Below are 26,431 nucleotides of genomic sequence, written 5' to 3'. Positions count from 1 at the left end.
GTGACGGGCCATGGGCAGTTATGCTCCAAGACGTTCCTGACACCTCTAAGTATACCTCACTGACTGGCTAAGATGGCTACTCACTGGCTCTGGAGGTAGCTACAGTGAAGAAGCCATGGAGGAGGCAGGGCCAAGCTCCAGGATATGAGGGCAGGCATCACAGCACCCCAAAGTTAGGGCTCTGTAAGGCTGTCTCAGTAGAGGACGGAAGACAGGAATTGAAGGGAAATTGGCTCCTTGCCGAGGGACAGAGAGTGTCCCTTACTGTGGTGGTCCTGAGGCTAAATGTCAGGTATGACTAGAGCCCCCCACTGTGCCAACCTCTCTGAGAATCATACACACTAAACACAACAAGAACAAATATTTTTCTTTGCATGAGGAATTAAAAAAAAAATCAATGCAACTTCTTCCGTGTGCTTTATCTCAAAAAAACAAACACCCCAAAGTTGAATTGAGAAATCCTGTCGTATTTGCCGTAAAAACCCTCAAACAAATGTTCCTTAGCACCTTCCTCCTATCTCATTTTATCTTATTCTTTTATTTGTGCTAGATGTGAGTGAAGACTTAACAAGGCCCCTGTGACAAGTGTCCCCTTCCTGCCCTGCCCCTGCTCTGGGGCTGGTGGCTGAGGCACTATGCATTGTCTGGGACAGGTCTGCAGGGATTCAGACAGAGGAACGCATGCCACCCACTGTTGAGGTTTGGTCTGTTGCTATGCACTGTAATGTCAATCACTGGCCCCAAGCTCTGGTTGCCTCAGGAACGAGGAAATCCTCACAGACACCAAATGATGCTATGTAGCCTTGCTCCTTAATTTAAAACTATTGGTTGAATAAAGACGCCTATAGCCTACAGCTGGGCAGAAGAGAGGTGGGTGGGGCTTCGGTTCCCAGAGTTGGGGGTCTGAGGCAGGGACCATACAGAGAGGAAAGTGAAATGGAGAAAGGAGAAGATACCATGAGTAAGGGATCCCAAGAACTGGCCATGAGGGCTGGTCAGAGTAAGAGAGGTCCAGGAGGAACATGGCAAGTCATATCTCAGGGTTACTGATAGGAAAGTAGACAAAATAATATAGAGGGATGGTATCTACCCGGCTCCAGTGCTGTTTAAGGCCTATTACAAATATAAAAGCTTTGTGTCTTTATCTGGGAAATAATCAACGGTGGGGCAGATTATTGATATTAAATACTAACCACAACCCACAGCACTAACCTGGGCATCGGCAGCATCCTCCCTGAAGGCTGCGCACCCTTCTTAGCACTCACCACCTGGGTCGAAGGGGGACAGCAGGGACTCACTACCTGGGTCTAATGGGGACAGCAGGCAAAGGGCTGCTCAGGGTCCTACACGGAAGTGACTAAGTCTTCAGCCTGGCACCCTAGGTTTCTCTTACCGCTTACCTAAGCCTCTCTAGAAGTCAGTCTCAGCTGCTGACTGGGGACTTCCACTGCATCGCCAGGCCTGTGGTGCGAGCTGTCCCGCCCCAGCAGAGTCCAGGAGGCTGTGTCCCAGCCTGAGCCCCTTCTCTCCATTGGCTAAATAAACAAAGGAGATAGGGCACACCAAACCAGCAGTTCTCCACCAAGAAGCCCAGGGGTTTGCTAGTCAAGTGACTGCTGTAGGGTTTGGGGTGCTGGTCACACCCGTCCAGCCAGTTTCTCCCAGCTACTTTTCACTCGGGTTACCTCAAAGTGTCAGGTCCTCTCCTTCTCAGCCTTTGCAGGTCAGTGTCTACCAAGGTTGGCTGAATCCTCCAAATGCTGGCACACGTGAGCTCTGTGCATGAGGCCTGCTTCCGCAGGTGCCCACGAGGACAGCAGGGATCCTTGGGTCTGAGCAAACTGCAGGCTGCAGGCCCACCAGCCTCCAGCAGTGCTTCTCTATGGCAGTGTCATTCTTATTCCCAAGGAAGACTTGTCTCAGTGTCCACAAAAGGAAGCAAAAGGGGACATGTGACTCAGAGAGGGGACATTTTAATAATGCCCAAGCTGTAATTACATTTCTTTGAGGACCAAGCAGGCAAGCTTCCTTTAGTTCATCTGCCTTAGATATCAAACACCATTAATGAGATAATAAGGCCTCTCAATTAATGATTTGAGTGGTGAGTCTAATTTTTTCCTTAATGGCAGGATTAATTCACAGGCAAATGAGTGAGAGATGCTGGCAAAGTTGTGAACACTCAGCTGCCCTCCAGCTCACCAATGGGCACAGCTCTTCTGAATCGCCTGCAGCTGCCTAGGGAAAAGGGCCCTGGGGTCCCTTCACCCCACATGGGAGGACTTCTCTTATAAAGGGAAGTGGGGAGGAAAATGTACCTGTCAGAGGAAACTGCCCAGGTAAGGCCATGCAGACCTGCAAAGACACACAGGACCAGAGTAGCTGCAGCTGGCCAAGGCTGCTGCTGTATGAGACGTGACTCATCTACAAAGCCCACAAGTGCACACAGGCAGAGGCCACGTTCCAAGTGGCACAGCTGAAGCTCTGCTGCCCCTGCCACCTGCCAGCCCCAGGCCCAGCCCCATATGGAAGTGATGGACCACAGTAAGGCAGTGTACATAGGGGCCTGCCATGCTCTAGGAGAGCTGTCCCCTAAGCTACTCCAGACAGCCACAGTCCCTTTCCAAGGAAGGCTGACCCTCAGCTATTCTACATAGGCATAGTCACTTCCCAATGAGGGCTGACTTCCATCTATGTAACTGTCCCAGTACATAACTGCTGGAGGAGCAGAAAGGCCCCTCTGCCAGGGAGGTGGCTGCTTCCACATAAACTTTGGTAAATAGGGAGTCAGGCTATGCAGCTGCAGAGCCAGCTTCCCCCACATGAGGGCCAAACTGAATCCTGTCTGAGAGCCAAGAGATTGGTGACACAGACAATAACAGCCAATCGGGAACTGCCACTCAGAAGACAGGCTTGCTTGGGACCAATGGGACTCGGGTGGGGGTGTATGAAGGGCGCTCCTCAAGGATTAATAAATGAGTTTTTTGCTGCATTCTCACCTGCTCCCAAGTCTGAGCCACTGTTCTACCCCTTCTCACCCACTGCCCCCAAGGGGGTGCCAGGCAGGACTGAGGACTCAAGCAACACATAGCCACAGTCCCTTCCCAAGGGACATAAGCTACTCCACATAGTCACAGTCACTTCCCAATGAGGACTGTCCTATGACTCCCAACACAGCCACAGTCACTCACTAAGTTTTTCAGTTCTATTGTGGAGCTGAAATTTCAACCAGACAGCAAGCACAGGTTCTGGGACCTCTGTATGGCCAGGTAACAGCTCGTATAGCTCTTACCCCTTGGGGGCCATTCTTATTCAAACCACCATATTCTACTCCACGGTCCCTATAAACTTGTAGTCACATAATTATGCAAAAATGCATTCAGTCTAACTTCAAAAGTCCCCATAGACTTTCAGTATCAAGACTGCTTTGACCTCTGCCAAGACTCAAAGCATTCTCTTAACTGTAACCCTGTAAAATCAAAATCAGAATGTAGACTGCATACTTCCAACATACAATGGCATAGAATAAATACTGCCATTCCAAAAGGGAAGATATAAAGCACAGTGAAGGAACACTGGACCAAAGCAAGACTGAAAACTAGCAGGACAAACAGTCTGCATCTCCATGTCTGATGCCAAAGTGCTCTTCAGATCACCAACTCTTTCAGTTCTGTTGACTGAAACACGTTCTCTCCCTTGGGCTGGTACCTCATCCTGTCAGCAGCTTCCTCGGCAGGTATCCCACAGCTCTAGCATCTCCAACATCCAGGCTTCACCTTCACAGCTTCAGGAAATGGCCTCTCTGGGCGTCCAGGTAGGGACACCTCTGACATACATCTGGCCTCAGGGGCTGTCCTTAGCCGTGGAGGAAGATTCTACAACCCTTTTCTTGTATCTCTGCCAGAACCATGAAGGTGAGACAAGGCAGAAGCTGCCATGTTCTGCTGCTTGCTGGGGCTGGTACTCGGCCCCCTCTTTCAGTAAATGTGCTCCCACTTTCAGTTCCCGATGGTTCGCTTCCCTGTTAAAGCTTTAATCCCTTCTCACAAATTGGAAGCTTAGCTGGGCTGGGCCTTGCCCTGAGGTCATCGCTGCTTCTTCATTTGGCACCAGGATTTTCTTTGAGTTTTTTAATCTCCTTGAGCACAGGACCTGGCTCCAACATCACCTTTCCTGGTGCTACTTTTCTCCTCACTCTGCACATTTTGTATTTCTCCTTGCTCCTCTCACACCTTTACACTGTGGAACTGTGTAACAGTGGCTACTAATAACCCCATGACAAAGTTAGTAAGTTGTTTTGAAGTCTCCTCTGCCAATGCCATTAATCCAAAATACTTCAGGTATATTTTTTAGGACAAGGATGAAAACACGCACTTTCTTTGCCAAAATATGAAAAGAATGGTGTCTAGCCACTTACTATTCTCCCCCCTGAAATGTCTTTACTGAGCTGCCACAGCTCTGCCCTCAGCACTGCTTTCCATGAGTCCTGCTTACAGTATCCAGCCGCTCTTCCAGTCCAAACTCAAAGTCTTCCATGTTCCTCCAACAAACAGCCTAGTCCGGCCTGCCAAAGCAAAACCCCATTCCCTGGAACCAGCTTTTGTCTTCATCACTTTGCTGTTGCTCTGAAGAGACACCATAACTAAGACAACTCTTATATAAAGAAACATTTGATTGGGGGTTTGCTTACAGTTTCAGAGGTTGGCCCATTATCATGGTGGAGGGGAGCATGGCAGCATTCAGACAGGTAGTAGCTGAGTAACTTTACATCCTGGTCCACAGGCAGAGAGAGAACCTGGGCTGAGCATGGGCTTCTTCCAACAAAGCCACACCTCCTACTCCTATAGAAGTGTTCCACTCTCTGTAGACAAGGTATTCAAATATATGAGCCTACTCTAAGGAACTAAAACACAGCCAAAACTCCATGGTGAAGATGTTTTCTCTTTTAAGAACAAAGTAATGTGCCCAGTCCTGCCTGGCCATGCAAAAGAGATGGCATGACACAGTTCTTGCCCCTGTAGCAGAGCTAGCAGGACATAGGCCTCTACCAGTGTTGATGGTTACTGGACACAAGGCTTGCCTGTATAATTTATTTTATGTTGGTTCTTCAGGAGATGTTCTCTCTGCCAAGATTAATGACTTCATGATAATTAGAAGCAGCATGAGCCTGGAAGGCAAGGGTGTGTCTAATGTTCTTGGCAAAATTGTAAATGTTGTGATCTTAAGGCTGTGGGAAAGAACTCTGAAAACATGAGTTTAAAAATGTATAATTTCTCAACTATGCAAAATATATGGATAAAATAGGAATTATATGAGGGGCTAAAAGAACAGAGGCAGCTGCACTATGAGCCAGCTTGTCAGAAAGATAATAAAGAAGGAGATAAAGAAAATTGAGGAGTATGATCACAGGTCAAGATCTCACCCAACTAAGTTTATTGTTTGTGCTTACAAAGGCAAGCAGATTCCTGAGTTCAAGGTCAGCCTCAGACAGAGCAAATTTAGGTCCAGGCATGGTAGGAATGGTAATCTCAGGACAGGATTCCACCCAGCTGGCTTATTGTCTATGCTTATAAAGGCAGGCAGATCTCTGAAATCATTTGCCATGTTTTGTTTTGTTTTGTTTGTTTTGTTTTGAATGTACTTGCTGTTTTCTAAGAGTCAGAGGGCTAAGGTCAAAAAATGCTAATTCATGGGATAATCAAAAGGGAACTTTGGTAAACAAGAGAGAGCTACCCAGAGAGAACTGTTTGGAGAGTGAACACAGCCCTTTCAGAATTTTTCTAGCAGCTATTCTGACTTTGGTTGGAAAATCCAACAATTTTTTTCTAGCAGCTTTTCTGACTTTGGTCAGAAAACCCATGAGCTATCCAGAAAGCTTTTAGAATTATTCTCTAGCAAGAGAGCTATCTCAAGTAGAAAGCTATTTCCAGCAGAAAGCTAACTCAAGCAGACTATACAGCCAAGAGTTATCTACAGAAAACTGTCCAGGGAGCCATCTTGAGCAGACTACAGAGCTGTTACCTTGCACTCCATCATTTGACTTCAAGTCATTTCTTTCACTACTCCCAAACACTCCTTCCTCAGAACCCCATCTCCAAGCTGAAGATGGTCCTTGGCAGAAATGGTTTTCTAATTTAGCAGTGAGTAGTTTAAAACTGGCCACAGTGCTAAGATCTTGTGCACATGTACAGATGATTTGAAGTAACCAGTTTAAACCTACAATTTATGGTCAGGTGCCATCCATTTTATGATTGTACACTAGAATACACAGGGTATTGTTTTTTATAACTATCACCTAAGCATGCTAATTCTATTTCTGATACTTATTATTTTCAAGTCTCAATGTCCTAACGCTGTACCAGCCACCTAAACTTATATGCTGCTTGGGTTGAACCTGACATCTACCATGCAGACATCAAGGCCTTGGCTCAAAGTGAAATGCAACCAGAAGCTGGATCTTCTGGTGATGTGCTATATTGAGGATGAGCATCTCTACATTCTGGGTACTTTCCACCCATCTAAATAGCAATGCAATGATGAAGTGGGGATACACATATCCCATCTTCTGTCCATAGGGAAAGGTGGGGGTAATTCATGTCTAAGCTGTAATACTCCACCCTGGCCCCTAAAAGGTTCACATACATTTCAAACTAAAAGGTGCATTGCGTCCATAGCCAGGAATTCTCAATGGTTCAAGCTCCGCTCAAGGACCCAGGTGAAGTTTTCTCTGAGACTCAAGGTAAATTCTTAGTTGTGTAACTCTAACATACAATGATCCAGAGGAAACATTTCTATTCCAAAAGCAAGGGGCAGGGCCAAGAAGGAAGAAAAAGAAGAGGACTGAAAGCTAGCAGTATACACAAACAAATGCACATCAGTGTCACGGTGGCATGCTAGAAGCTCCGAAGAGCCTGGAAGCACCCCGCCAGCTCTGACAGCCATAGAGCACACAGTTTTTCTCCTTGGATGGTGTGTTAGTTAGGGTTTTACTGCTGTGAGCAGACACCATGACCAAGGCAAGTCTTATAAAGGACAACATTTAATTGGGGTTGGTTTACAGGTTCAGAGGTTCAGTCCATTATCATCAAGGCGAGAACATGGCAGCATCCAGGCAGGCATGGTACAGACAGAACTGAGAGTTCTACATCTTCATCTGGAGGCTGCTAGCAGAATATTCACTTCCAGGCAGCTAGGACAAGGATCTTAAGCCCACACCCACAGTGACACACCTACTCCAACAGGGCCACACCTTCTAATAGTGCCACTCCCTGGGCTGAGCATATACAAACCATCACAGATGGCTCTCTTCACTGTCTGGAGCTTCCTATGGCAAACACTCCATACCCCTGGCATCTCCAGTTCCCTTAGGTCTTCACTGCATCTAACAGCTTCAGGATCACAGCCTCATGTGCTGCCCTTTGGTGTGGGAGATGCTACTTGCTACATCTTACCTGGACTCCCAATACTTCAACTTGGATGGAGGCTTCCACTTGCATTCACCAGCAGCACAAGGGGTAGTGATTTCAAGCAGCAGCCAGGGCTCCTAAGACCACAGCTGCATGAGCCTGCACATCTGGGCTTCCCAGAACGATGACGTGAATCTCCATAGGTGACCCCTTGTGCACAGCAGGCCTAGGTGGGACGTCCTTCTCAAAGGAAAGTCTTTTTAATGTGCTAATACTTTTATACTCATTAGTGTCATAGGAAGGATCCTGCCATTCCTGAGATGCCATGGAGGCAGCTTTTCTACTGTCCTGGTGCAAAGTCCATGGTTACTCTCTGCTGTTACTAATCCCTTTAGGCAGCAGGTTTCTCAGTCTTAACTTTACATTCGCTTCTCTTATAGACAAGTTACAAGGTTTACTCACCCTTCTCTGTTTTAACCATCTTCAATGCAAACCTGGAAGCAGCCAGCAAAGCTTGAATTTTCCAAGTTCAGCTTTATGTAAAGTCTCCAGGTGTGGGTAAAATGTAGACAAGTTTCCCTCTACAGTAAGTATAACACAAATGGCTTCTGGTTCACTTCCCATTGGAAGCCTATATCAGTCTTTACTCTCCACATTCCTAGTCACGTTCTGGGTCCTGAACTCCCTTGAGAACCACCCACTAAGCTCTGCTTAAAACAGTGGTTCTTACCCTTTCTAATGCTACACCTTTAAACCTCATGTTGTGGTGACCCCCCAACCATAAATGTTTTTCATTGCTACATCATAACTGTAATTTCGCTACTGTTATAAATTGTAACGTAAATATCTGTGTTTTAAAAACAGTCTTAGGAGCCTCCGTGAAAGGGTTATATGGCCCTCTGAGAGGCCATGACCCATAAGTTAAGGCTTAGAGCCTACCTCTCCAGACTTCTCAATGCCCTCCCGTAAACCAATTACATGGTCAGACAATTACAGCAGTGACCACTTGTGACAATTGTCCATGGCAGATACAAAGGTGTATGCAACCTAGTGAGCTGACTCCATGGCTCTTAGGACTGAGGCAAGGCAGAAAAATCATGATGGGGCAGAACTGTCTAAATCATGGAGGCCAGGAAGCAGGTGAGAGAAAAAAGCCAGGGACCAACACACTCTTCAAAGTCATAGTCCCAAAGACCCACATCCCTCCAACTAGGCTCTACCTCCTGGTCTCCATCACCTCCTAGCAATACCACAAACCCATCAATGGATAACCCCTTAATTAGCCCAGAGCTCTAGAAAGAACCTAGTAGTCACTTCTCACTGACTGGCTCCACCAGCTGGGATCAAGTCTTTAAATCATAGAATTTGGGGGGACTCTTTATGTGCAAACAACTATAGCAGCTGAGGGAAACTTGTCTGTAAGAGAAGAGAATGTAAAGTTAAGAAACATGAGCAGGCAGCATGCAGTGGAGCCACTGTGCTGGAAAGGCTGGGCAGAACAGAGTGGGCTTAGTGGGGAGGTTAGAGCCACAGGGCTGCCACTGATGCTTGGAAGACATCTTTCCCACTGTATTGGAAAAAAGTACTTGGTTCTTTTTTGTTTTTGTTTTTTAATGAATTAAATTCCTTATCAAGATAGTAATTAAATTACATTTCTCCATTCCTTCCCTCCAAACTCTCCCACATACTCTTCCTAACTCTTCAAATTCATGGCTTCTTGTTTTACTAATTGTTATTATAATAATGCTACTCTCTTTAGCCACTACATATTTTTAGCCCACTTTTTCATGTATGTGACAAAGAAATCTGACACAGAGGAGTGGTGTGGTCAGTGGATACTCCAGGAAACTACCCAGTGCATTCTGTCAGCCAGGAGACAGAGCAGGAAGAGAGGAGTCAGCTCCTGGTAGAATGTAGGAAGGTGACATCACGTAAGGGTGGCATGTGGAAACAGCAGGGCAGGGAGAAAACAGGATGAGTTTGATGCAAGGAAGAATAACTTCAGACTTGGAAACCTGGGCCATTACCCTACCCCATCCCCCAGTGCCCAGGATCCTCTGCTGAGCCCTGCTTATAAACTAAGGAAATGTCACCCTACAGTGGTCCTCTCTGGCTTCCTTCTGGGGAAGAGGTGCACCCCAAAGATCCTGGGATCTTCTTCATTAAACCCGACAGGGTTAAATGGCTGAAAGTCTTCAAACTTTTTCTGCTATTTACATGAAGCTGTAACACACTGCACACTGAAACACCCAGTGACAGATTCAGCAACATGTCTAAAAGGGTGCAGGATAGACCTGGTGAGAAGGTAAGGGAGATGAGAGCCGGCCACTTCAGACACAGGCGTACACCATACACGGATGATCTTTAGAGCTATCTGCATATGTTCACACTTCTTCACCTACTGTACCTGACTCTGGAAGCACTGGGCTTTCCCGTGTGCTTTGGAGGTGTGCAGACATCGGACCACCATGAACAACCACCTCACAGGTCTAAGGTGTCTGTTAACCATTATCCCAGCCACGGCCAGGCCATAGACGTGAGGTTGTAGCTGCTCATCCCCCCAAAGAAGGTAAACTCCAACACAGAAAGATAACTTAATAAAATATGTAGGTGTGTCTGAGCACAGTCACAGGGCTCAAATTGATTTTCTACAGCTTCTAGACTTCCATCTCTTTCTCTGAGAACTGCCTGTGGGCTCATTTCTTAAAGGGGAAGCGACAACAGCAAGTCTGAACTACCGCAGCCCTCATACCTCTCCAAGGTAGGTGATACAGAGAGGGCACATGGACCCTCTGCCATGAGGGTTGGGGGTGAGGGGGCAGGAGCAGAAACTCGGGGACTGGGAGGGGGACAGGCAACTCCTCTCTCCACCAGCCACTATCCTCTTGTAAACAGTGAGAAGCTGAGGACAGTGGGATGTTAGGAAGGTTGGGAGGTAACTCAGGGCAAAGGTGAAGACTGGATGTCCCCAAAGGAAGGGCCACCAGGTACTCCCAAGAAGGCAAATGACTCAGCCATCCCTGCCCACAGGTAGCCCATGCTCTGCAAGTACACTCCAAGTACCTCCCATGGCTCCAGAGAACGTACAGACAGCCTCTCATGGAATTTGGCTGAAGACCCATGAAACAGAGGTTCCTCCTTCCCATACAGAAGCATGCATCTTCCTTTATGAACACAAAAAGTGAGCTGGCCTCATGTGATAGTCAGATGTCCCTCAGAGACATAATAACTAAAGGAGCAAAAGCACAGGGGTCATTGTACCAAAAGAAATCATTTTTCTTTATGACTAACTCAGCAAGAACTTCCCATTTGCAAAGAGAAAGGGTTTTTTTTTTTTCCACATTAAGAAGGAAAAGGGTAGCCACATTCCTCTTCATTCCTTATTTCCTAAGAAATACTAGGGGCATGTATGCATGTTTGTGGATACATGTCTTCATGTGTGTTCCCGCTTATATGCTCGTGTGTGTGTGTGTGTGTGTGTGTGTGTGTGTGTGTGTGTGTGTATACACTGTCAGTATGTTGACACATGCTTATATGCATATATGTATGTCTGCATGGATGCATGTGTTCATTCACTTGCCTATATATACACATAGGTGCTGTGCGTGTGTGTGCATGCGTTCGTGTGTGTGTGTGTGTGTCTGTGTTTGTGTGTTTTCATGTTGATGAAGAAGCTGCAGGCCAAGCCCCTCCTTCTCAGATGAGAAGTTCAGACACAGCAGAACACCCCCGTGGTGCTGCCTCTCTTTCTACGGACTTCCATCTAGGCTGGGAAGAAGCAACCGCCTGCGTCAGCACTGCCACTCTCCTGGGTAGCAAGCCCCAAGGTATGGCTTCCTAGTGCTGCTCCAGAGCTGTGCTTGGCACTGCTCTTTGATGGCATACAGTCCTAAGGCTGGTATTCCACAAAGTTCACTCTAGCTAGGACTGTGAAGCCTGGTACAGACCTCTGTAGGGCATCAGGCTGTCCTTGCAAGTCACGTCAGGCAGCAGCAAGGAGGGTGTTCTCGGGGTGTGCCTTGTGCTTTCCTTGTTCAGCTGAGCCACAGGAAAGCAGTGCTCATTACTTCTCTTGGACTTAAGGACTGTAAGGCTCCGGGAGCCTCTCCCACAACCCGCTCCTTTCATCTTCCCTCATGCCTCATCTTCAGCCTTTAATCACTTCTCCTGATAAGAAAGTTGCTATTCAACTTTGTAGCCCACAGGATACTTCGCTCAGAAATGGCTCAGATCTTCATGCCTGCCGCTATTACCATAATGAGCAGTGGGGCTTAATAAGGAGGGCACATCTTCTGAGGTCGGAGAAGAAAATTACTGTCCATATTCAAATGTGCAGGCCAGGAAACAAACACTCTACCGTGGCACAGGGCACAGGGGTGGGGTGGGGTGTGGGGAACACAGACAAAGATGGATATGACACAAGACCCTCAGCCTGCTCATTCTCCACGAAAACCGTGTCCTATAACATGAGTTTGGGGTGGCAGGCTCTGTGCAACAGCTGTCCTCAAAGAACAAGGAAGCAGGCCTTGCTTAGAGCTGGGACAACTACCTGAGGATGAGTCCCCCTGGGGCAGCTAGACAACTCAGGCACAAATTCTGTCCCCTCATACCTAAGTCTCCCCACTCTCTCCCTGAACATAAACTTTTCCAGCCCTTTACTACATCTAAGGCTGGGCCTGCCCCTTCTTTCCAGCAGGCCCTGTGGCCACTCTTTTCCTGTCCCCACACTCCTGCAGCTGCCCAGTTGGGAATCCTGCAGCTGCAGGCTCTGTCCTGCTCTATGTGTGAACTTACCTGTCCTCCCAATTGCCCGGTGGCCTAGAATCGCCAGCCCGTGTCTACACACCGACTGCTGCCATCCCATCCCATGGGGCAAAGCCTGTGCCCTCAGCCTGCGGCCACTGCTCCCCCACTTCTGGGCCCAGTTATTCTGGACATTCCTCTGCCTCCTTCAACACAGCTCCTACCCAGCAGGCTTACCAGCCACCAGCCACCAGCCACCAGCCACCAGCCACACTTCAGGTCTGCATGGCCTCTGCTCAGAGCTCCCACCTCTACCAACTGCTCCTTGCTCTACTGCAGGCTGTGCCCACGGCCTCTCCTGGGCATGCTGTCTCCTCAGCACTCTGGCCCTCTCATTCCAGGACACACAGCAGCACCTCACTCCCAGCTTTGCTGCTGTGTCATTGTCTTGCATGGCCCCAGACCCTGATGACGAGCCCTCAGTGGGCAAGAGTAGACAGAGAACTAGAGAAGGTTACATGGAGCCAGCCTGGGGGTGAGCAAGGTCTGCCGTATGTGCAGCCCACGCACTCAGACACAGTTTGCCGTGTGTAACCTGCCCACCCCACATACTCAGATGTGTGGCTGTATGCTACCCAACTCAGGGAAGGCCTGCTGTCTCTTACCTCCTAACATCAGCAGCATAATGGGCCCATCTCACTGTTAGTCCAAAGGCCCTACTACAGGCCAGGCAGGACCCACCTGCCAGTAGGGTCATTCCAGTCAGTCCTGCCCTCTCCATGTAAGTGGTCTAGGACTCTATCCTCTCTCTGCAGGGATGTCTGAGGCCAGAAAGTACCCCCAACTGATCTGGCACAAGGCCATATAGTATAGGTAGTGTCCCTATATCTCATCAGGGCATGGCAGGTCAGGGCCTGGGCCCCAAGGTCCTGTTCAAGAACTTAGAGTAGCTAAAAATCTCCAGGCAACTCAGAATCCCCACAGCAACACATCCCCACTATAGCACACAAGCCCCACACGACACCCCCACACTACAGCACAGGATCCCCACACAACACCCCCACACTACAGCACACAAACAGCAGCACATCCACCGCATTACAGAGTAACAGCCCCACACAACCACACACCCAAACTAGAGCACACAAATGCCGCCCACACAGCATCACTCACCACACCAGAGTTCACTAGCCATGAGCAGCAGCACTCTCACACTACAGCACGGGGCACTACCTACTCCACACCACAAGCAGCTCTACCTACCCCTTCAACCCGCTTTGCAGCAACCTGCCAGAGCAAAGAAGAAATAAACATTCATTTCAAAGATCCCTTTTCTATTGACCAATTTTGTCTTTAAAAATGCCTGGAAACGATGAAGAAGATGATCTTTAGTTTGGCATTTTGTGACATTTGCTGCTTTAAGGGTACACTGGGTGAGAGAGACATCAACCCATATAAAGCCATTAGCCTACAGCGGCTATTCATACATTCAGTTAGGCACTGGACAGGAAAGTGCGTGCTGCCTCGAGTCTGCTACATGGCCCAGGAGCCAGGACATGGCCTCTGAATAATGAGCTGGGCTAGACCTGAGGACCAGTACAGCAGTGGTCAGAAGAACTGATATCGGAAGTAAACACTGTGTGTGTGTGTGTGTGTGTGTGTGTGTGTGTGTGTGTGTGTGTGTGTGTGTGTGTGGCCAGCAGCACTCTGGGAACAGCAATCAGAAGCAGGGGCACAAGAGTCTTCGGCAGGATAAGCCTCGCAAGAGCAATACAAACCCAGGCCCCAGTCAGCTCAGCAGACGCTGGTGTCTGATACACCTTGATACTCTCAAGCTACCTACTCCAGCAGCAAGAGACCTTTCCAGCTACCACAGGATCTCTTGCCTCTGGCCTGGCTCTGACCTTGATGATTCTGGAGTGTCTAGAACCCTGGCTGACCTGGCCCCACAAACACAAAAGCCAAGCCTTCACCACTCTCAAGGGAAGCCATTCTCAAGGTGCGCCTGCTGTCCCTGTCCCACCAGTGCACAGACTGTACTGGGAAGTGGGACTTGCCAACTATACCACCTCTCCCACTGTCTGCTGTCTCTGAGTGACCTGCCTTGGGACCCCAATGGCATCACTTACAGTTGTCAGGTTCACTGGCCAAGAGTTGTCTCTCCTTTTTATGTGTGAACAATAAACAGTGTGCTAATGGATACCGGACTGCCTGCATCTCTGTGACGCAGAAGTTGCCTTCAAGACAGACACCTAGAAGTTGTCTGGATGTAGGCCTACAGGACAGGTGGCAGGGGATGCTCCCTCATCACCCCATTTCCAGCAGACAAGTGTCCACAAGGACCCATGAATGGTTCTTCTAATAAGTAGGTTGGAGTCTGGAGTAAGTGGTCTCCCCAACACCTTCAGGCAGAATTTCAAAGCTGTCACCAAGCTGAAGATAACTTCAATTACTGAGATGCCATACATGCCAACAGCCAAGGCCTTCGCCATGGAGCCCACTGCTTTGAGGCTGCTCAGAAGGCAACAAAGGGAAGTTCAAGGTCTGTGTCCCAGGAGGCTGTGCATTCCTCAGGGATGGTGTCTTAGGCCCAGAAGCAGGGCCCATCTGCACGCTGAAGCTGCTGGGTTTCTGCCAGGATCCTGCTCTTTGGTACAGTCAGGCTATTGGGGATGGGGGGGAGGTAGATTTGCAGATAGGACACCAATGACACCAGGAAGAAGCCTGTCCCAGGGAGCAGCCTTGACAGTCATCCATGGATGGGCAACAGTTCCAGAGGTATCCTCACAGTGGCTACCAGAGGAGAAAAGCACTAGCCACCCCAATACATCATACAGCTTGGGATCTGTGGGGGAACTACGACATCTGCTTCCCATGCTGTGTGATCTCCTGCCCCCGCCCCACTCTCACCCTGCCTCCGAGGCTCTCCTCTGTGATTCAGAGAGACACACGTTATCCATCACTGTACGTAGGCACATGTGAGCAAGCAACAAGGTCCCCAGAAGAGTGGGGCACATACCTTACCTTATACCCAGCAGTAAACTCCATGCATGTGTGCATCTGCCCACAGGCCTGACTCCTACACTGCATCCCATGAAGTCTGTGGGCTCAGAGCCCGGCATCCCTCAGTTCCAATCCTGAATCATGAACTCACAGAGCAGGGGCTGCCCTGAAAGTGGGCACTGCCCTGGTTGAAGAATCACAACTGTGCATAATGGCTGGGAGCAGGGGACTGAAGGGAAAGGGCCAGACGAGAGAATAAAATTATCTAGACACTACTGACCTAATCTGAATAATGATCACACAGTGGCCCTTTTGTTCAGACTTCTCTAAGCTTCAAACACGAGCCAATCTGGGGTCATCTCTGCACTGCTGCTCCTGTGTATAGGAATGTAATCCTGGGCCAGGTTTCTCCACAGAAATGTGTGCAGCATTTCCAAAGCCATCAAGGTTATCTAAGACCAGTTTGGGTAGTTATAAAGTATTCCAAACAGCCATTCACATGGCTTGGATACAGACTGAAAGTATCCTAGACTCCATGGATCACAGGCTGGCGCTGGGTCAGAAGTCAGCCCTGGACTTGAGGTCACCAGAAAGGCTCTATACCTTGGCCTCCAGGAGGGGCAGTGTACAGCCTGCTCTGCTCTACACCGCTGATCTCAAAGTACACTTTACAAAGCTCTGCCTGCTGACAGCATCGCCTGTGTTCACTTCCAGTTCTATATTAATGACCGGAATTTTTTCTAAATGGTTGCATAATTTTTCAGTAACACGTCTGACCGCTCTGGGTGTCTTCATTCATTTTCCATGAGGACATCTCCTTTTTATTTTTTCTGTGTGGATTCCCTGTATATTAAGGACATGGGGTGTGTTTTAGTTCCAGCTGAGACCCCCCCCCCCAAAAAAGCTATTTCTGATTCTCACCTGCCCTTTAATTTGTGGTGCTTCAAACAAACATTTAGGTTGTCAGTACATGCTCAGAATAATCTAGAGCAATACCTTTCCCTGAGGCTCTTGTCAGTTAAAAACCAACATTTAGTATCAAGTGTCATAAAAGTGATGTAAATGCTACCCCAAATGTGTGCTGGTGGGCTGCAGCAGGTGCTTCTAAAAGAGGCTCTGACTCTTGTTCCATTTAGCGAGGCCACAGACAACAAGAACCCAGGAGCTCGGTCCTGCCTGTATGTTCTGGTTCCAGGTCAGGGCTCTAGTCTTACTTCAGGGGAAGGATCTGACACTCCTTTGCTAGGCCTGCTTCCCCTGGTCCTGTGACAGCTATTTATGTAGGGGCTGGGCCCACAGCAGAAAGAAGTGTGTGCCCTCAGGGCATAAGCTGATGCTGGCCTACTCTGAAGAGCTCATATGTCTGGAATGGCCATGGTGGGTGTGCATGTGCACATTTGTGCATGCAGGGGTAAGCAAGCCTTCCCGTGCTGCCTCCGCACACTACAGATGCAGCGTACACTCCTGTTTCCATCCCTTGGAGTGGAGTGGAGGCTGCCAGTTCCAAACATCTCAGCACTCTAAGACGACATCACTGTTTCTACTCAACAATGGAGCTGTTCTTTCTCTCACATTTGGGGAATGCTACCATGTGTTGTAGGCGGTCACGTGAATCTGCCTTTAGTACATTCCAGGATGTCATAACAAGAGTGTGTGGGAAAGTGGTCACCCTTTGCATGGCATCTGGGAACTTAGCTTTTGACCTACTCTGTAGGTGCTAAAGGAAAATACCAGGCCAGCTTACCTGAACTATTCACATACCTGTGCTAAAACACAAGAGTTTCTCACCTGATTTCAGAGGGCAGACAATGCCCCATGACCAGCCCACAATAAAAGCCTAGTTCCTGGATCTCTAATGGGCATGGCCCCTCATTTTCTGTTGGGAGAGTGTGTTCCATGCATCTCTCGTCAGGAGTATATGGGGACCCTGCCGTGCATGCCTTTCCTTCCTACTGATCAGGTCAGGTCTCAGTGGCAATCCCACTCAGCGTGAGTTATGACCAGGGCTTAGTCATTATTAGCGCTTCTAATGGAGCCCAGATGTCTGGTGACAGGGGGACTCCAATACAAGCAGATGTGCATACAGTAAATTAGCTTAACTCACCTAGGTAAACAAGGATTATGAAATACAAGATCAGTACATTGATAAACTCAAGAGTATCTGTATTTAGACTTGAGTGGAATTAAACTGTTATCTTTCCTATTATTTTATATTATTATCTTTCCTCTATTTGGTCATGCTTGTGTTCCTACATGGTATCTGGTAAATCTGTGAGACGTGCCTGACCTGTGGACCTCATGTATCCCACATGTAACTCTGCACCTCAGTTTTGATGCCTCCAGCATTCATATGGGGGCACTTAGTCCTCAAGGTACTAGTACTAAGAGGAGTTAGTACTTTCAGGAATGTAGTCCCCTTCACAAGCAGAGCAACACCCTTACCAAAGCATTGAGCCTTAGTCCTTTTCATTCTCCGCCTTAACTACAAGAAGACACAGCACCAAGGCACCATCTTGGAAGCAGACAAAACTGACAAGGAGCTCTTGGACATCCCTGCCTCCAGAACCATGGAAAATATGTCTATTACTTATACATGATCTCATCTCAGAGACCTATGGAGACCAGAGATGGATACAGACATGGAGAGAGATGACTGGCTGACAGAGGCATACTGCTCAGCACTCCAGTGTCCAAGGGCAGGACAAACTGACATGCCCGAGCTCTGTTAAATGAATTTCCCTCTTTCTGTGGGAACTATGGGAACAAACTCCCAGAAGGACACATGCCAGAGGCAACAGGCATGCTCCAACCTTATCTTACTCATGCACAAAGTATGGATCTACCAGGCTGCAGGGCTTAAAAAAAAAAATCATCGATGCAATTTTAGTATTGCATGTTCTCCCCAAATATCTAAATTCCTCTTTTTTCACACACCTGCTTCTTGGCCTGCCTGTCACCGGCAGTTTTAAATCCTCCAGAATACATCTAGCAACTTACTTATCAGCTCCGATTTCTTTCTTTTAAATTGTGTACTCGAGGTGTGTGTGTGCGTGTGTGTGCGTGTGTGTGTGTGTGTGTGTGTGTGTGTGTGTGTGTGTCCTGTGTAAAAGTACATGTGTGTCAAAGATACAGATGGAGGCCAAAGGACAACTTGCCTTCCGTCCTCTGGAGTCAGGTCTTGATGTCCTCCAGACTAGCGGTCTCTCCTGGGATTCTTCTGTCTCCACCTCCCATCTCCCAGCAGAGGAGGGAGTACAGGACTCTACATGGGCTCTGGCAGTCATGACAAGTGTTTTACCCACTAAGTTATCTCCCTCACCCTCAACTCTGGCTTCTAACCTCCTTGTTTTTAATTACTGCTTTCTTTATTGTTATAAACGGACTAATTTCTCCTCTTTTTGAGCTAAAGGTGAACTTTGTTTATTTTGGATAATTTTAAATAAAATCACTTGAGTTTGACATCTACTTACAAGCCTAAAACCCTTTCTGTAACTCCACGATCATTTTCACCCTGACCTGTGTTAATGCTAAAGCTTGGTCATCTGTTTCCCAGATTGTTAGTGTCTGGTTTAGTTTTTTTTTTTAAATTAATTTTATTTACTCTTTTTTCCTTACATCCTGACCACAGTTTCTCCTTCCTCTTCTCCCATTCCTCCATCTCCCCTCTCTCTCAGATCCACTCCCCGCCCCATGTTTCCCTTCAGAAAAAAGCAGGCCTCCCAGGGATATCAACAAACATGGTATAGCAAATTTTAGTAAGACTAGGCACGTGCCCTCATTTAAGACTGGATGAGGTGACCCAGGAGGAGGAAAGGGGTCCCTAAGTAGGCAAAAGAGTTAGAGACAGCCCCTGTTCCCACTGTTAGGAGTCCAACTTGAATACAAGCTATAAGCCCTAACACAGAGGTAGAGGACCTTGGTCAAACACATGCAAGCTCTCTGACTGTCATCCTTCAGTCTTTGTGAGTCTCTATGAGCTCTGGTTAGTTGATTTTGTAGCCCATGTTCTCCTGGTGTCCTTGACCCATCTGGATCCTACAATCCTTCCTCCCCCTCTTCTACAGGATTCCTCAAGTTCTACCTGATGTTTGGCTGTGGGTCTTTGCATCTGCTCCTATGAGTTGATGGACGAAGCCTCTCTGATGACAGTTATGCTGGGCTCCAGTCTGAGAGTACACAGTATATATCATTATGAATCACTTCATTGATGTTTTTATTCTCCAGTCATGTTTGGTTCTATCCTAGGTCTCTGGGCTATCCAACCTCTGGTTCCTGGCCATCCAGGCAGTGTCAGGCGTGGGCTCCCTCTTGTGGTGTGGGTCTAGGCAGCCTACATGGATGGCTACTCTGATTCTGAAAACTTTCTGGCTAAGGTTGGATGACTTTTTTCTATGTTACAGCACCTTAAAAGACGGATTCTCTGTTAAAACTTAGTTTCTATCCAGAGCTTGTCAGCCCCTCTCATTATCAGACTCAGAGTGACGTCATTTTATCCAGATGAAATTGGACTTGGTTTCCTTCTGTAGGTGCTCTGCTCAGTTCCTCTGTATGTTCACACAGCTGGAGAAGTTCAAGGCTCATGGCTTTCATGATGATACATGTGCAGCCACCACTCAGTACCATAGGAGACATGAGGGCCTGTACCACCAAGGCTGTCTGTCTACCACCCATCTGAGATGCTTCTGGCTCTGAGCTGAGGTGGCAACCCCAATGCAGAGTCTGTGCACGGACCACACAGGATCCACACTGACTCCCCACAGACTGTTCTACTGTGCAAACATGTTTCCTCCTCCTCAACCTGAATGGCACAGCCTCTTTGCACGATAAAGCCCCTGTCCTTTCACTGTGACTGTCAGGTTCTCTCTTCTACTCACTGGCTCTCTCTGGAAATACTGCTTCCCTCTGCCCTACAGTTCCTTCTGTTTCCCCATCCCATCCAAACAGGCTTTTCTCTCAGACTCACTCTTGTTGCCTCCCACACTCCTTTGCTGTGGGATATACTAGGTCCTCTTTCCAATGTGCCTGTCTGGTCACCACCCCCAACCCTGCTGAACCTCGATATTCCTTGCCCTGGCTATAAGGTCCTTTCAGGGAAAAAAGGAGGCTGTCCCTGCCTGTATTGCTCTTCTCCTTTTGCAGGCAGTAGTCACCAAGCTCAGTTATGACAGCGGCACTCTTCTCATGTCTCTTCTGATTTCTCTTCCCTGTCCCCCTGCAGGTGCCCATAACAGAGAGTCTCATGTTTTCCCCAGTGGAGGATCTCCCCTCACTCCCAAGCCACTTCCAGCACGAGCTGCCTTCCAGGGTGGAAACAAGACCTGAGCCAAGCAGAACTCTGGGATGATTACTGAGCAAATGTAGAAATTGTGGATGGAGGTTGAGAGGATGAGGGACCACACAGTCTGGGGCTCACATTCAGAACTGCCCTGTCCTGTCCTCTCTAGAGTCTCACTCGGTAGCCTCAGATACTTCAGGTCTTCACTCATCCCAAAGGGGAGCAAGAGGAGGTACCAGGTCATTCCCTAAAGGCAGGCTAGTGGCACTAGGAACGGGGCCTATCCAAATCCTGCTGGCATAGATTTGACACACAATGTGGCTTTCAGAGCAGGAACTGCCTCTCATCCTGTGCGTGCTGCCTCACAGGCCCCCAGGCAGCACTGGCCACATGCACACAGATGCTACTTCTCATGATGAGGGTGGCGGCTGTGCAGGAACAAGACACAGCAGTACGCTGATATACAAGAGTGTTCATAGACCACCAAACCTGCAGGCGCCTCAGCAGCTGGGGTCCACAGGAAGACCCACGATTGTCTAGGAGACATCATTTAAACAATGCTGCAGGTGGCTGCCACCTCCTGTTTCCACAGAGCTTCTATCTTTAGGACTGAGAATAAAAGTCCCACTCCTCCCACAGGTAGAAGCCACTATATTGGCTTACTACTCCTCTGCTCCAGCTGTTTCCGGAGATTGGCAGGACAGGGCCAACCCTGTCTGGGCTAAGCGAAAGGATGCCAGGAGAACCAGCCCTGTGGATCAGCCTATGAACACAATGCCTCCTGGGGAGGTATCAGCAGTCTTATGTGGGGCCCTGCATGGTCCACATCTCAGCTATGTAGCCACTTAAGAGTGCCACACACCTGTCAAGTGTCGTCAAGTCACACTGCAGTCAGCACTGTGGGGTCATGTGCCCTAGAGGGAACAGCAGGTACTGAGGGAAGGTACAGGCTTCCTTCCCCTCATTCCCAAAATTACTTACTGAAGAAAAAAAAAAAAACCCACAGAAAATAAGGAAGGCAAAGAGTGACAAGTCCCTCTCCCCACCCGAGATACAAGACGTTCTACATCTTTGAGTTCCTTTTACCCCAAGACTCCTTAAGACTCACTGGCTTGTGGAGAGACCCCAGCTAGACACATGCTGTGCAGAGGCTATAGGCATCATGGGTAATGTCCTGGGTGCACACCACACATAGACAGCAGGAAGGTGCCTATAGGAGGACCCTGCCATGTGGTACAAAGATCCTTACACACCGAGCCATGAATGTTCCCTCAGGGGGTGCCTCCACCCACAGTCTAAAGACTCAGTGCACAACCAGAATCCATGCCTGTTCCACTCTCCCCAGCTGGCCCCCAACATCTACAGAACCACACAGAACCAGCCCACAGGCAGCACCCTAGCTGCCACCTCCCCTCTCTGGCCTGCAGGGCAGTACCTGCTTGCCCTGGGTGTGCCTCCTCCTCAAGCACAATTCCGAGCCTATGGAAATGACAGGCAGCAACACAGGACAGCCTACACGGCCAATCCCAGTGAACAGAGCAGTGGCTGTGACAGCCATTTGCCAGGAACACCCCACGGCCAGAGGCTCACCCCACCCCACTTCTACAGGGCAGAATCAATCCCTAAAATGTCACATTGGCAAGCATAACTTCTGGCACTCACCAGGACCCCAGGGTTCTTCATTTGATTTAATTCAGTTCTCTACAACACACATTTGGTTCACGACACACACTCTCTCCAGCCTCCAGGCCATTAAACCACTACCTGACTGCAGTGCAGCCTACAATCTACCCTGTGGCTCCCTGTCCTCCCCATGCACACCTGAGCTGCAAGGCTGCAAGGATGGCGTCCAGGCAGCACCACACACTGTACTGTCCTACCCCGTCCTCCTAACCCCAGGTTGTGTGAGGAGGACAGGAGGATGGCGATGACACACACAAGAGGCCAGCAGCACCCTGGATTCAGCCTCTCAGTGTGAACCCATAGTCAGAATAGCACAACTGCAGTCAAACAGCAAGTACTTACACAACCGTGTGCTGAAATAAATGCAGCCTGAGCAAGAGCAGGGGTGCCATCATGCAGCCTGTCAGGATGCCATGGGTCCTGTCTATCACACACATGGCCACAGTGTCCCCAGCCACTCCAGTGTCTGGTAATTGCACATACCTTTTGATCACCTCCCAAGGAGCTTGGGCCCTGCTGTGACACATCACTGCATATCCTTACAAGATAAAGAAAGGCTGTACCTAAGAGCCCACGATCCATGTTCTTGGTCTGGTCCCTCACCTATCATCAGGCCTTCCTTCTACCATGCCCTTATCCAGGCTGCCACCCTCACTAGGAGTGGGTTTTTACACACCTCTTGAAGCAACCGGGGCAACTCTTCAGGTGAGGCCCCTACACAGGTCATTCTAGTTGCGGTAACTGTAACTTCTGAGGTCTTACAGGCTTCTGTGGGACTTTACTGATTCCTGACAGTCATCAGGTGGGAAGCAGGGAGCTCAGCGCCATCTGAGAAGCACAGAGCTGAGGAATAAGATCACTGAGCTGCCACAAGTTACCACGAGGCCCCAAGGACCACAGGCCACCTAGCCTATCGAGAGCTGGAGGCAAGGGCGTGACCACAGATCACAGACCACAGAGTTCTGTCCCTACAATGCTGGCATCTTCTTGGCTCTACCCTAGACTGCCCACCCTGCCCAGCAATGACTTTGGCCACTAGGCCTTATGAGCCAGACTCAAGGACTCTCTGACACTCAGTAATAGCAGAAAGCACCTGGGAAGAGTCAACAGTCCTCACAGTACCTGGGCCACCTCAAGGGGATTCAGGTAATCCAGGATCTGGGGACCTGGACTACAGGGTTTCCTGGTAGAACACAAAGCTGGCAGGACATATGGTCAACAGGCCAATGACAAGTGGGTTCCTTACAGCTCTACAGTTAAGCTGGTAAGGGAACTTGCACAGAGAGGCTAAACAGTGCCTCCCAATTCACGCAGCTACCAAGTGACTGCTCAGATAGGAGCTCAGGCTGTGTGGTTTCTTTTCCAACTCAGGCCCCAACATATCACAGGCCCGGTGATGAGGGCCCTGGGAACTGGAGGTTTTGCCAGGCCCTCCAGGTTCACAGTGGTGAGGACACCCAGCTCAGGGAGCCTGGGGCTTGACATATAATAGCTCATGATGCCAGCCCAGTTCACACCATGGAGGCCAAGTGCCATCAGCTCTGTGTCCCAGCAGGAGGAGCTTCCCAGCAGCAGGAGGTCAGCGGTGGGCCACAAGCACTGCTCCTCACAGCTCCTCCACAAATCAGGCGTGAACTAGAATTTAATAAACCTTTCTCCCAACAGAAATCCTAACTCAGGCTCTTCTGAACAGCGGTTACTTACTTGAAAATCTCTTTCTTCTAGAATTTCTCTCCTCCATCTCACGAGGAAAGCAGCACAAACATATAAGTGGAAATGAGAAAAGCCCTCGGGTTCAGACTGAAAGAGAAAAAAACAAGGAGAGTTGTTTAGTGTACGGAGCCATCACCCAATGGGTAAAGCCATCCGGGTGGGCTCTCCAGTCAGGGGCATAGTGAAAGTTCATTCTCACTCAGAGACTGCACTGAAACATGCCCGTCTCACTACAATAAATGCCATTTTAAATACCCACGGTTTGGTAAACAGGGTCCCAAGCTTTCTACAATGTCAAGTACAGTAACTTTCTTTAGTTTGGATGATGACAGCCGGGATAGTGCTGGTAGATTTGGTGATGTCCATCCTATGCCAGGCACCAAACCTGAGCGTTGGAGAGCAGCTTCTACTTCCCAGAGTAGAAAGCAAGCCTGAAAGTTGAGGAAGCAGCCCCTGTGGGATACCAAACAAGCAGTGGAGAAGAGCTGCCTGCTATGTGGACACCAATAAGGAATGCAGCTGGCAGGACAGGAAGTCTAGTGGTTTCTACTGGAATTCCCACTCCTATGTCTCTCTCCAATGCAGTCAGCTGCATCCGTCCCTCTGTTCTTACCACCTCACACTGCTGTCACCCCTGAAGACCTGCTGGACCTGCCCAGGCCACCCCACTGGGCCTGCACAGCTCCGTTCTAGAAGGCTCTCATTCCTTCACCCCCTGCAACTCCTACTTAAGTTCAAGACCATATCACCAACTATTCAGACTAGAGTTACCAAGCTCAGGGCCCAGTTTGTTACCTTCATGGTTCTGCTATGTCCACGCATACCTATGCAGCTACTGTCACTGGCATATTAAGTAATGTAAGTATGCAGTGCATCAGAAGGTAACGAGCTTTGGGAAAAAATACAGCAGCAAGGAAGGGGAAGGATAACAAGAGGGGTGTTTATGCACACTCAGGGACCTGCTCTAATCTCTAGACAGTGATCAGTCAGCTATAGAAACACTGAAGCAAAGAACCAAGAGGGAGTGCCAGGCAGACAACAGAAACACAAAGGCCCCAAGGTCAGAGAGTGCCAGGGACTACCCAGAAACACTGTCAGCAGCACTAAGACAGACAGAGGCTGGCAGTGCAGGAAAGCTTGTGGGGGACAGATATGCAGGGCCCATGTCACCAGGTGTTCCCATGAGCCTGGAAAGCTCTTAGCAGGCAATTCAAAGGCTCCACTGGCTTTCCTACTGAGTACAGGGACAGGGCAAGGAGGAGACAAAGAGCTCAGGATGAGCTTGAGGCATAAAACTGACAAGTGTGAGCTCCTTGGCACATGCCTTTAACCCAGCACTCAGGATGCAGGGGCAGGCAGATCTCTGAGTTCAAGACCAGCCTGGTCTACAGAGTGAGTTTTAGGTCAGCCAGTACTATACAGAGAAACCCTGCTTCAGAAAAATAAAACCAGCCAAACCAACAAAACAAGCCCGAAAGGTGTTAGTGATGTGTGCCAAAAAGTGGGCAAGAGCCTGTACCTATCATGCACATTGTAGGTCCACAGTAAATGGTGAGCCCATAGTGTACTGCTACATGTGAGACTTTGGGGTTTAAGGGAAAGATGGGGGAAGGACCTTAACTCAGGCGGATTTGCAAAATGAGAGGCTTTGCAACTGTAGCAGAACACATTTGGCCAGACAGCTGTGACCCTAAACTTTCGCATGGGATGTGCAAGAGTTAAGCAGTGGTCTTGAGCAGGCAAGCACACTGGCAGTGGTCAGAGAGCCTAAGAGGCCCCATGCAAGGAGAGTGGGAATGTAGTCATTGGTCTTAGTGACATGAAGGGCACTGGGCAGGGCCGGCTGAGCACCCTCGGCCCTAGGGCTGGGCACTGTTTCTTCATCTCTCTGCGCTCCCTGCCCAAGTTGCTGTGGTAGCAACTTGAACAGCCAAGACACTCTGCCTCTATTCCTGACTGTGAGGGATCGACTGCCATCATTTCATTGCAGAGAATGATGTCTACTGAGGCCTGACATCACAGCAGCTAAGGAAAGTCTCTTGTGCTCCAGGCTGAAGAGAGTTCTGATCACAGTCACACGTGGTGTCTGTATTCACCAAGATGCTCACTGATCTGGTGATGGAGAAGAGTGTTCCCTTGACTGAACCAACCTTGCATTCTCAACATGAACTGCATCTGGTCACAATATACCCCAGCTTTTAATGATATCTAGGTCCTGACTGCACTCACTCTGCAAGATGAGACTCTAGATGTCTCTTCTCTAACTTCTTTGTAGGGTCTAAGCATCCAGCTGTTTGTCTCTTTCCCTTTTCCTTTCTCAGAAGAGCACGCACAAGTTTGGGGTGTGCTTCCCTCTGCTTCCTGATAGCCAGCCCCGATGTGGTAGGCAGGGTCTGATGACTTCTCTATGAGACAAACTGTACCCCTGAATTATTTCCTATATGGTTCTCTATATGCTATCCCTAGGTTGGTGGTTCTGGGTTCTATAAGAAAGCAGGCTGAGCAAACCTGGGAAGCAAGCCAGTAAGTAACACCCCTCCATGGCCTCTGTGTCTTCTCCTGCCTCCAGAATCCTGCCCTGTCTGCTCTGTCTGTCCTCCTGTCCTGACTT

The 26,431-nt window shown here is 48.9% G+C and overlaps 1 protein-coding gene and 1 non-coding gene across 5 annotated transcripts in view; one reads left to right on the top strand and one right to left on the bottom strand.

Moving 5' to 3' along the window:
- The window catches only part of Tbc1d22a (TBC1 domain family, member 22a), a 284,988-nt gene that overhangs the window by 27,031 nt on the left and 231,526 nt on the right, over positions 1-26,431 (bottom strand). For all 4 annotated transcript variants that reach the window (XR_005487292.2, XM_039080323.2, NM_001401878.2 and 1 more), the window contains one exon: positions 23,812-23,907. Coding sequence is in view for 3 of the 4 variants with exons in the window: in XM_039080323.2 (XP_038936251.1) it covers positions 23,812-23,907 (96 nt within the window). In the remaining variant the exon portion in view is untranslated. The remainder of the gene's footprint in view (positions 1-23,811; positions 23,908-26,431) is intronic.
- LOC120093936 (U7 small nuclear RNA) lies at positions 5,750-5,812 on the top strand. The gene has a single exon (XR_005487648.1). It is a non-coding gene; the product is annotated as a U7 small nuclear RNA (small nuclear RNA).

This window comes from Rattus norvegicus, chromosome 7 (assembly GCF_036323735.1).
Source record: "Rattus norvegicus strain BN/NHsdMcwi chromosome 7, GRCr8, whole genome shotgun sequence".
Taxonomy (NCBI): Eukaryota; Metazoa; Chordata; class Mammalia; order Rodentia; family Muridae; genus Rattus; species Rattus norvegicus.
This window is presented reverse-complemented; position numbering and strand designations above follow the sequence as displayed.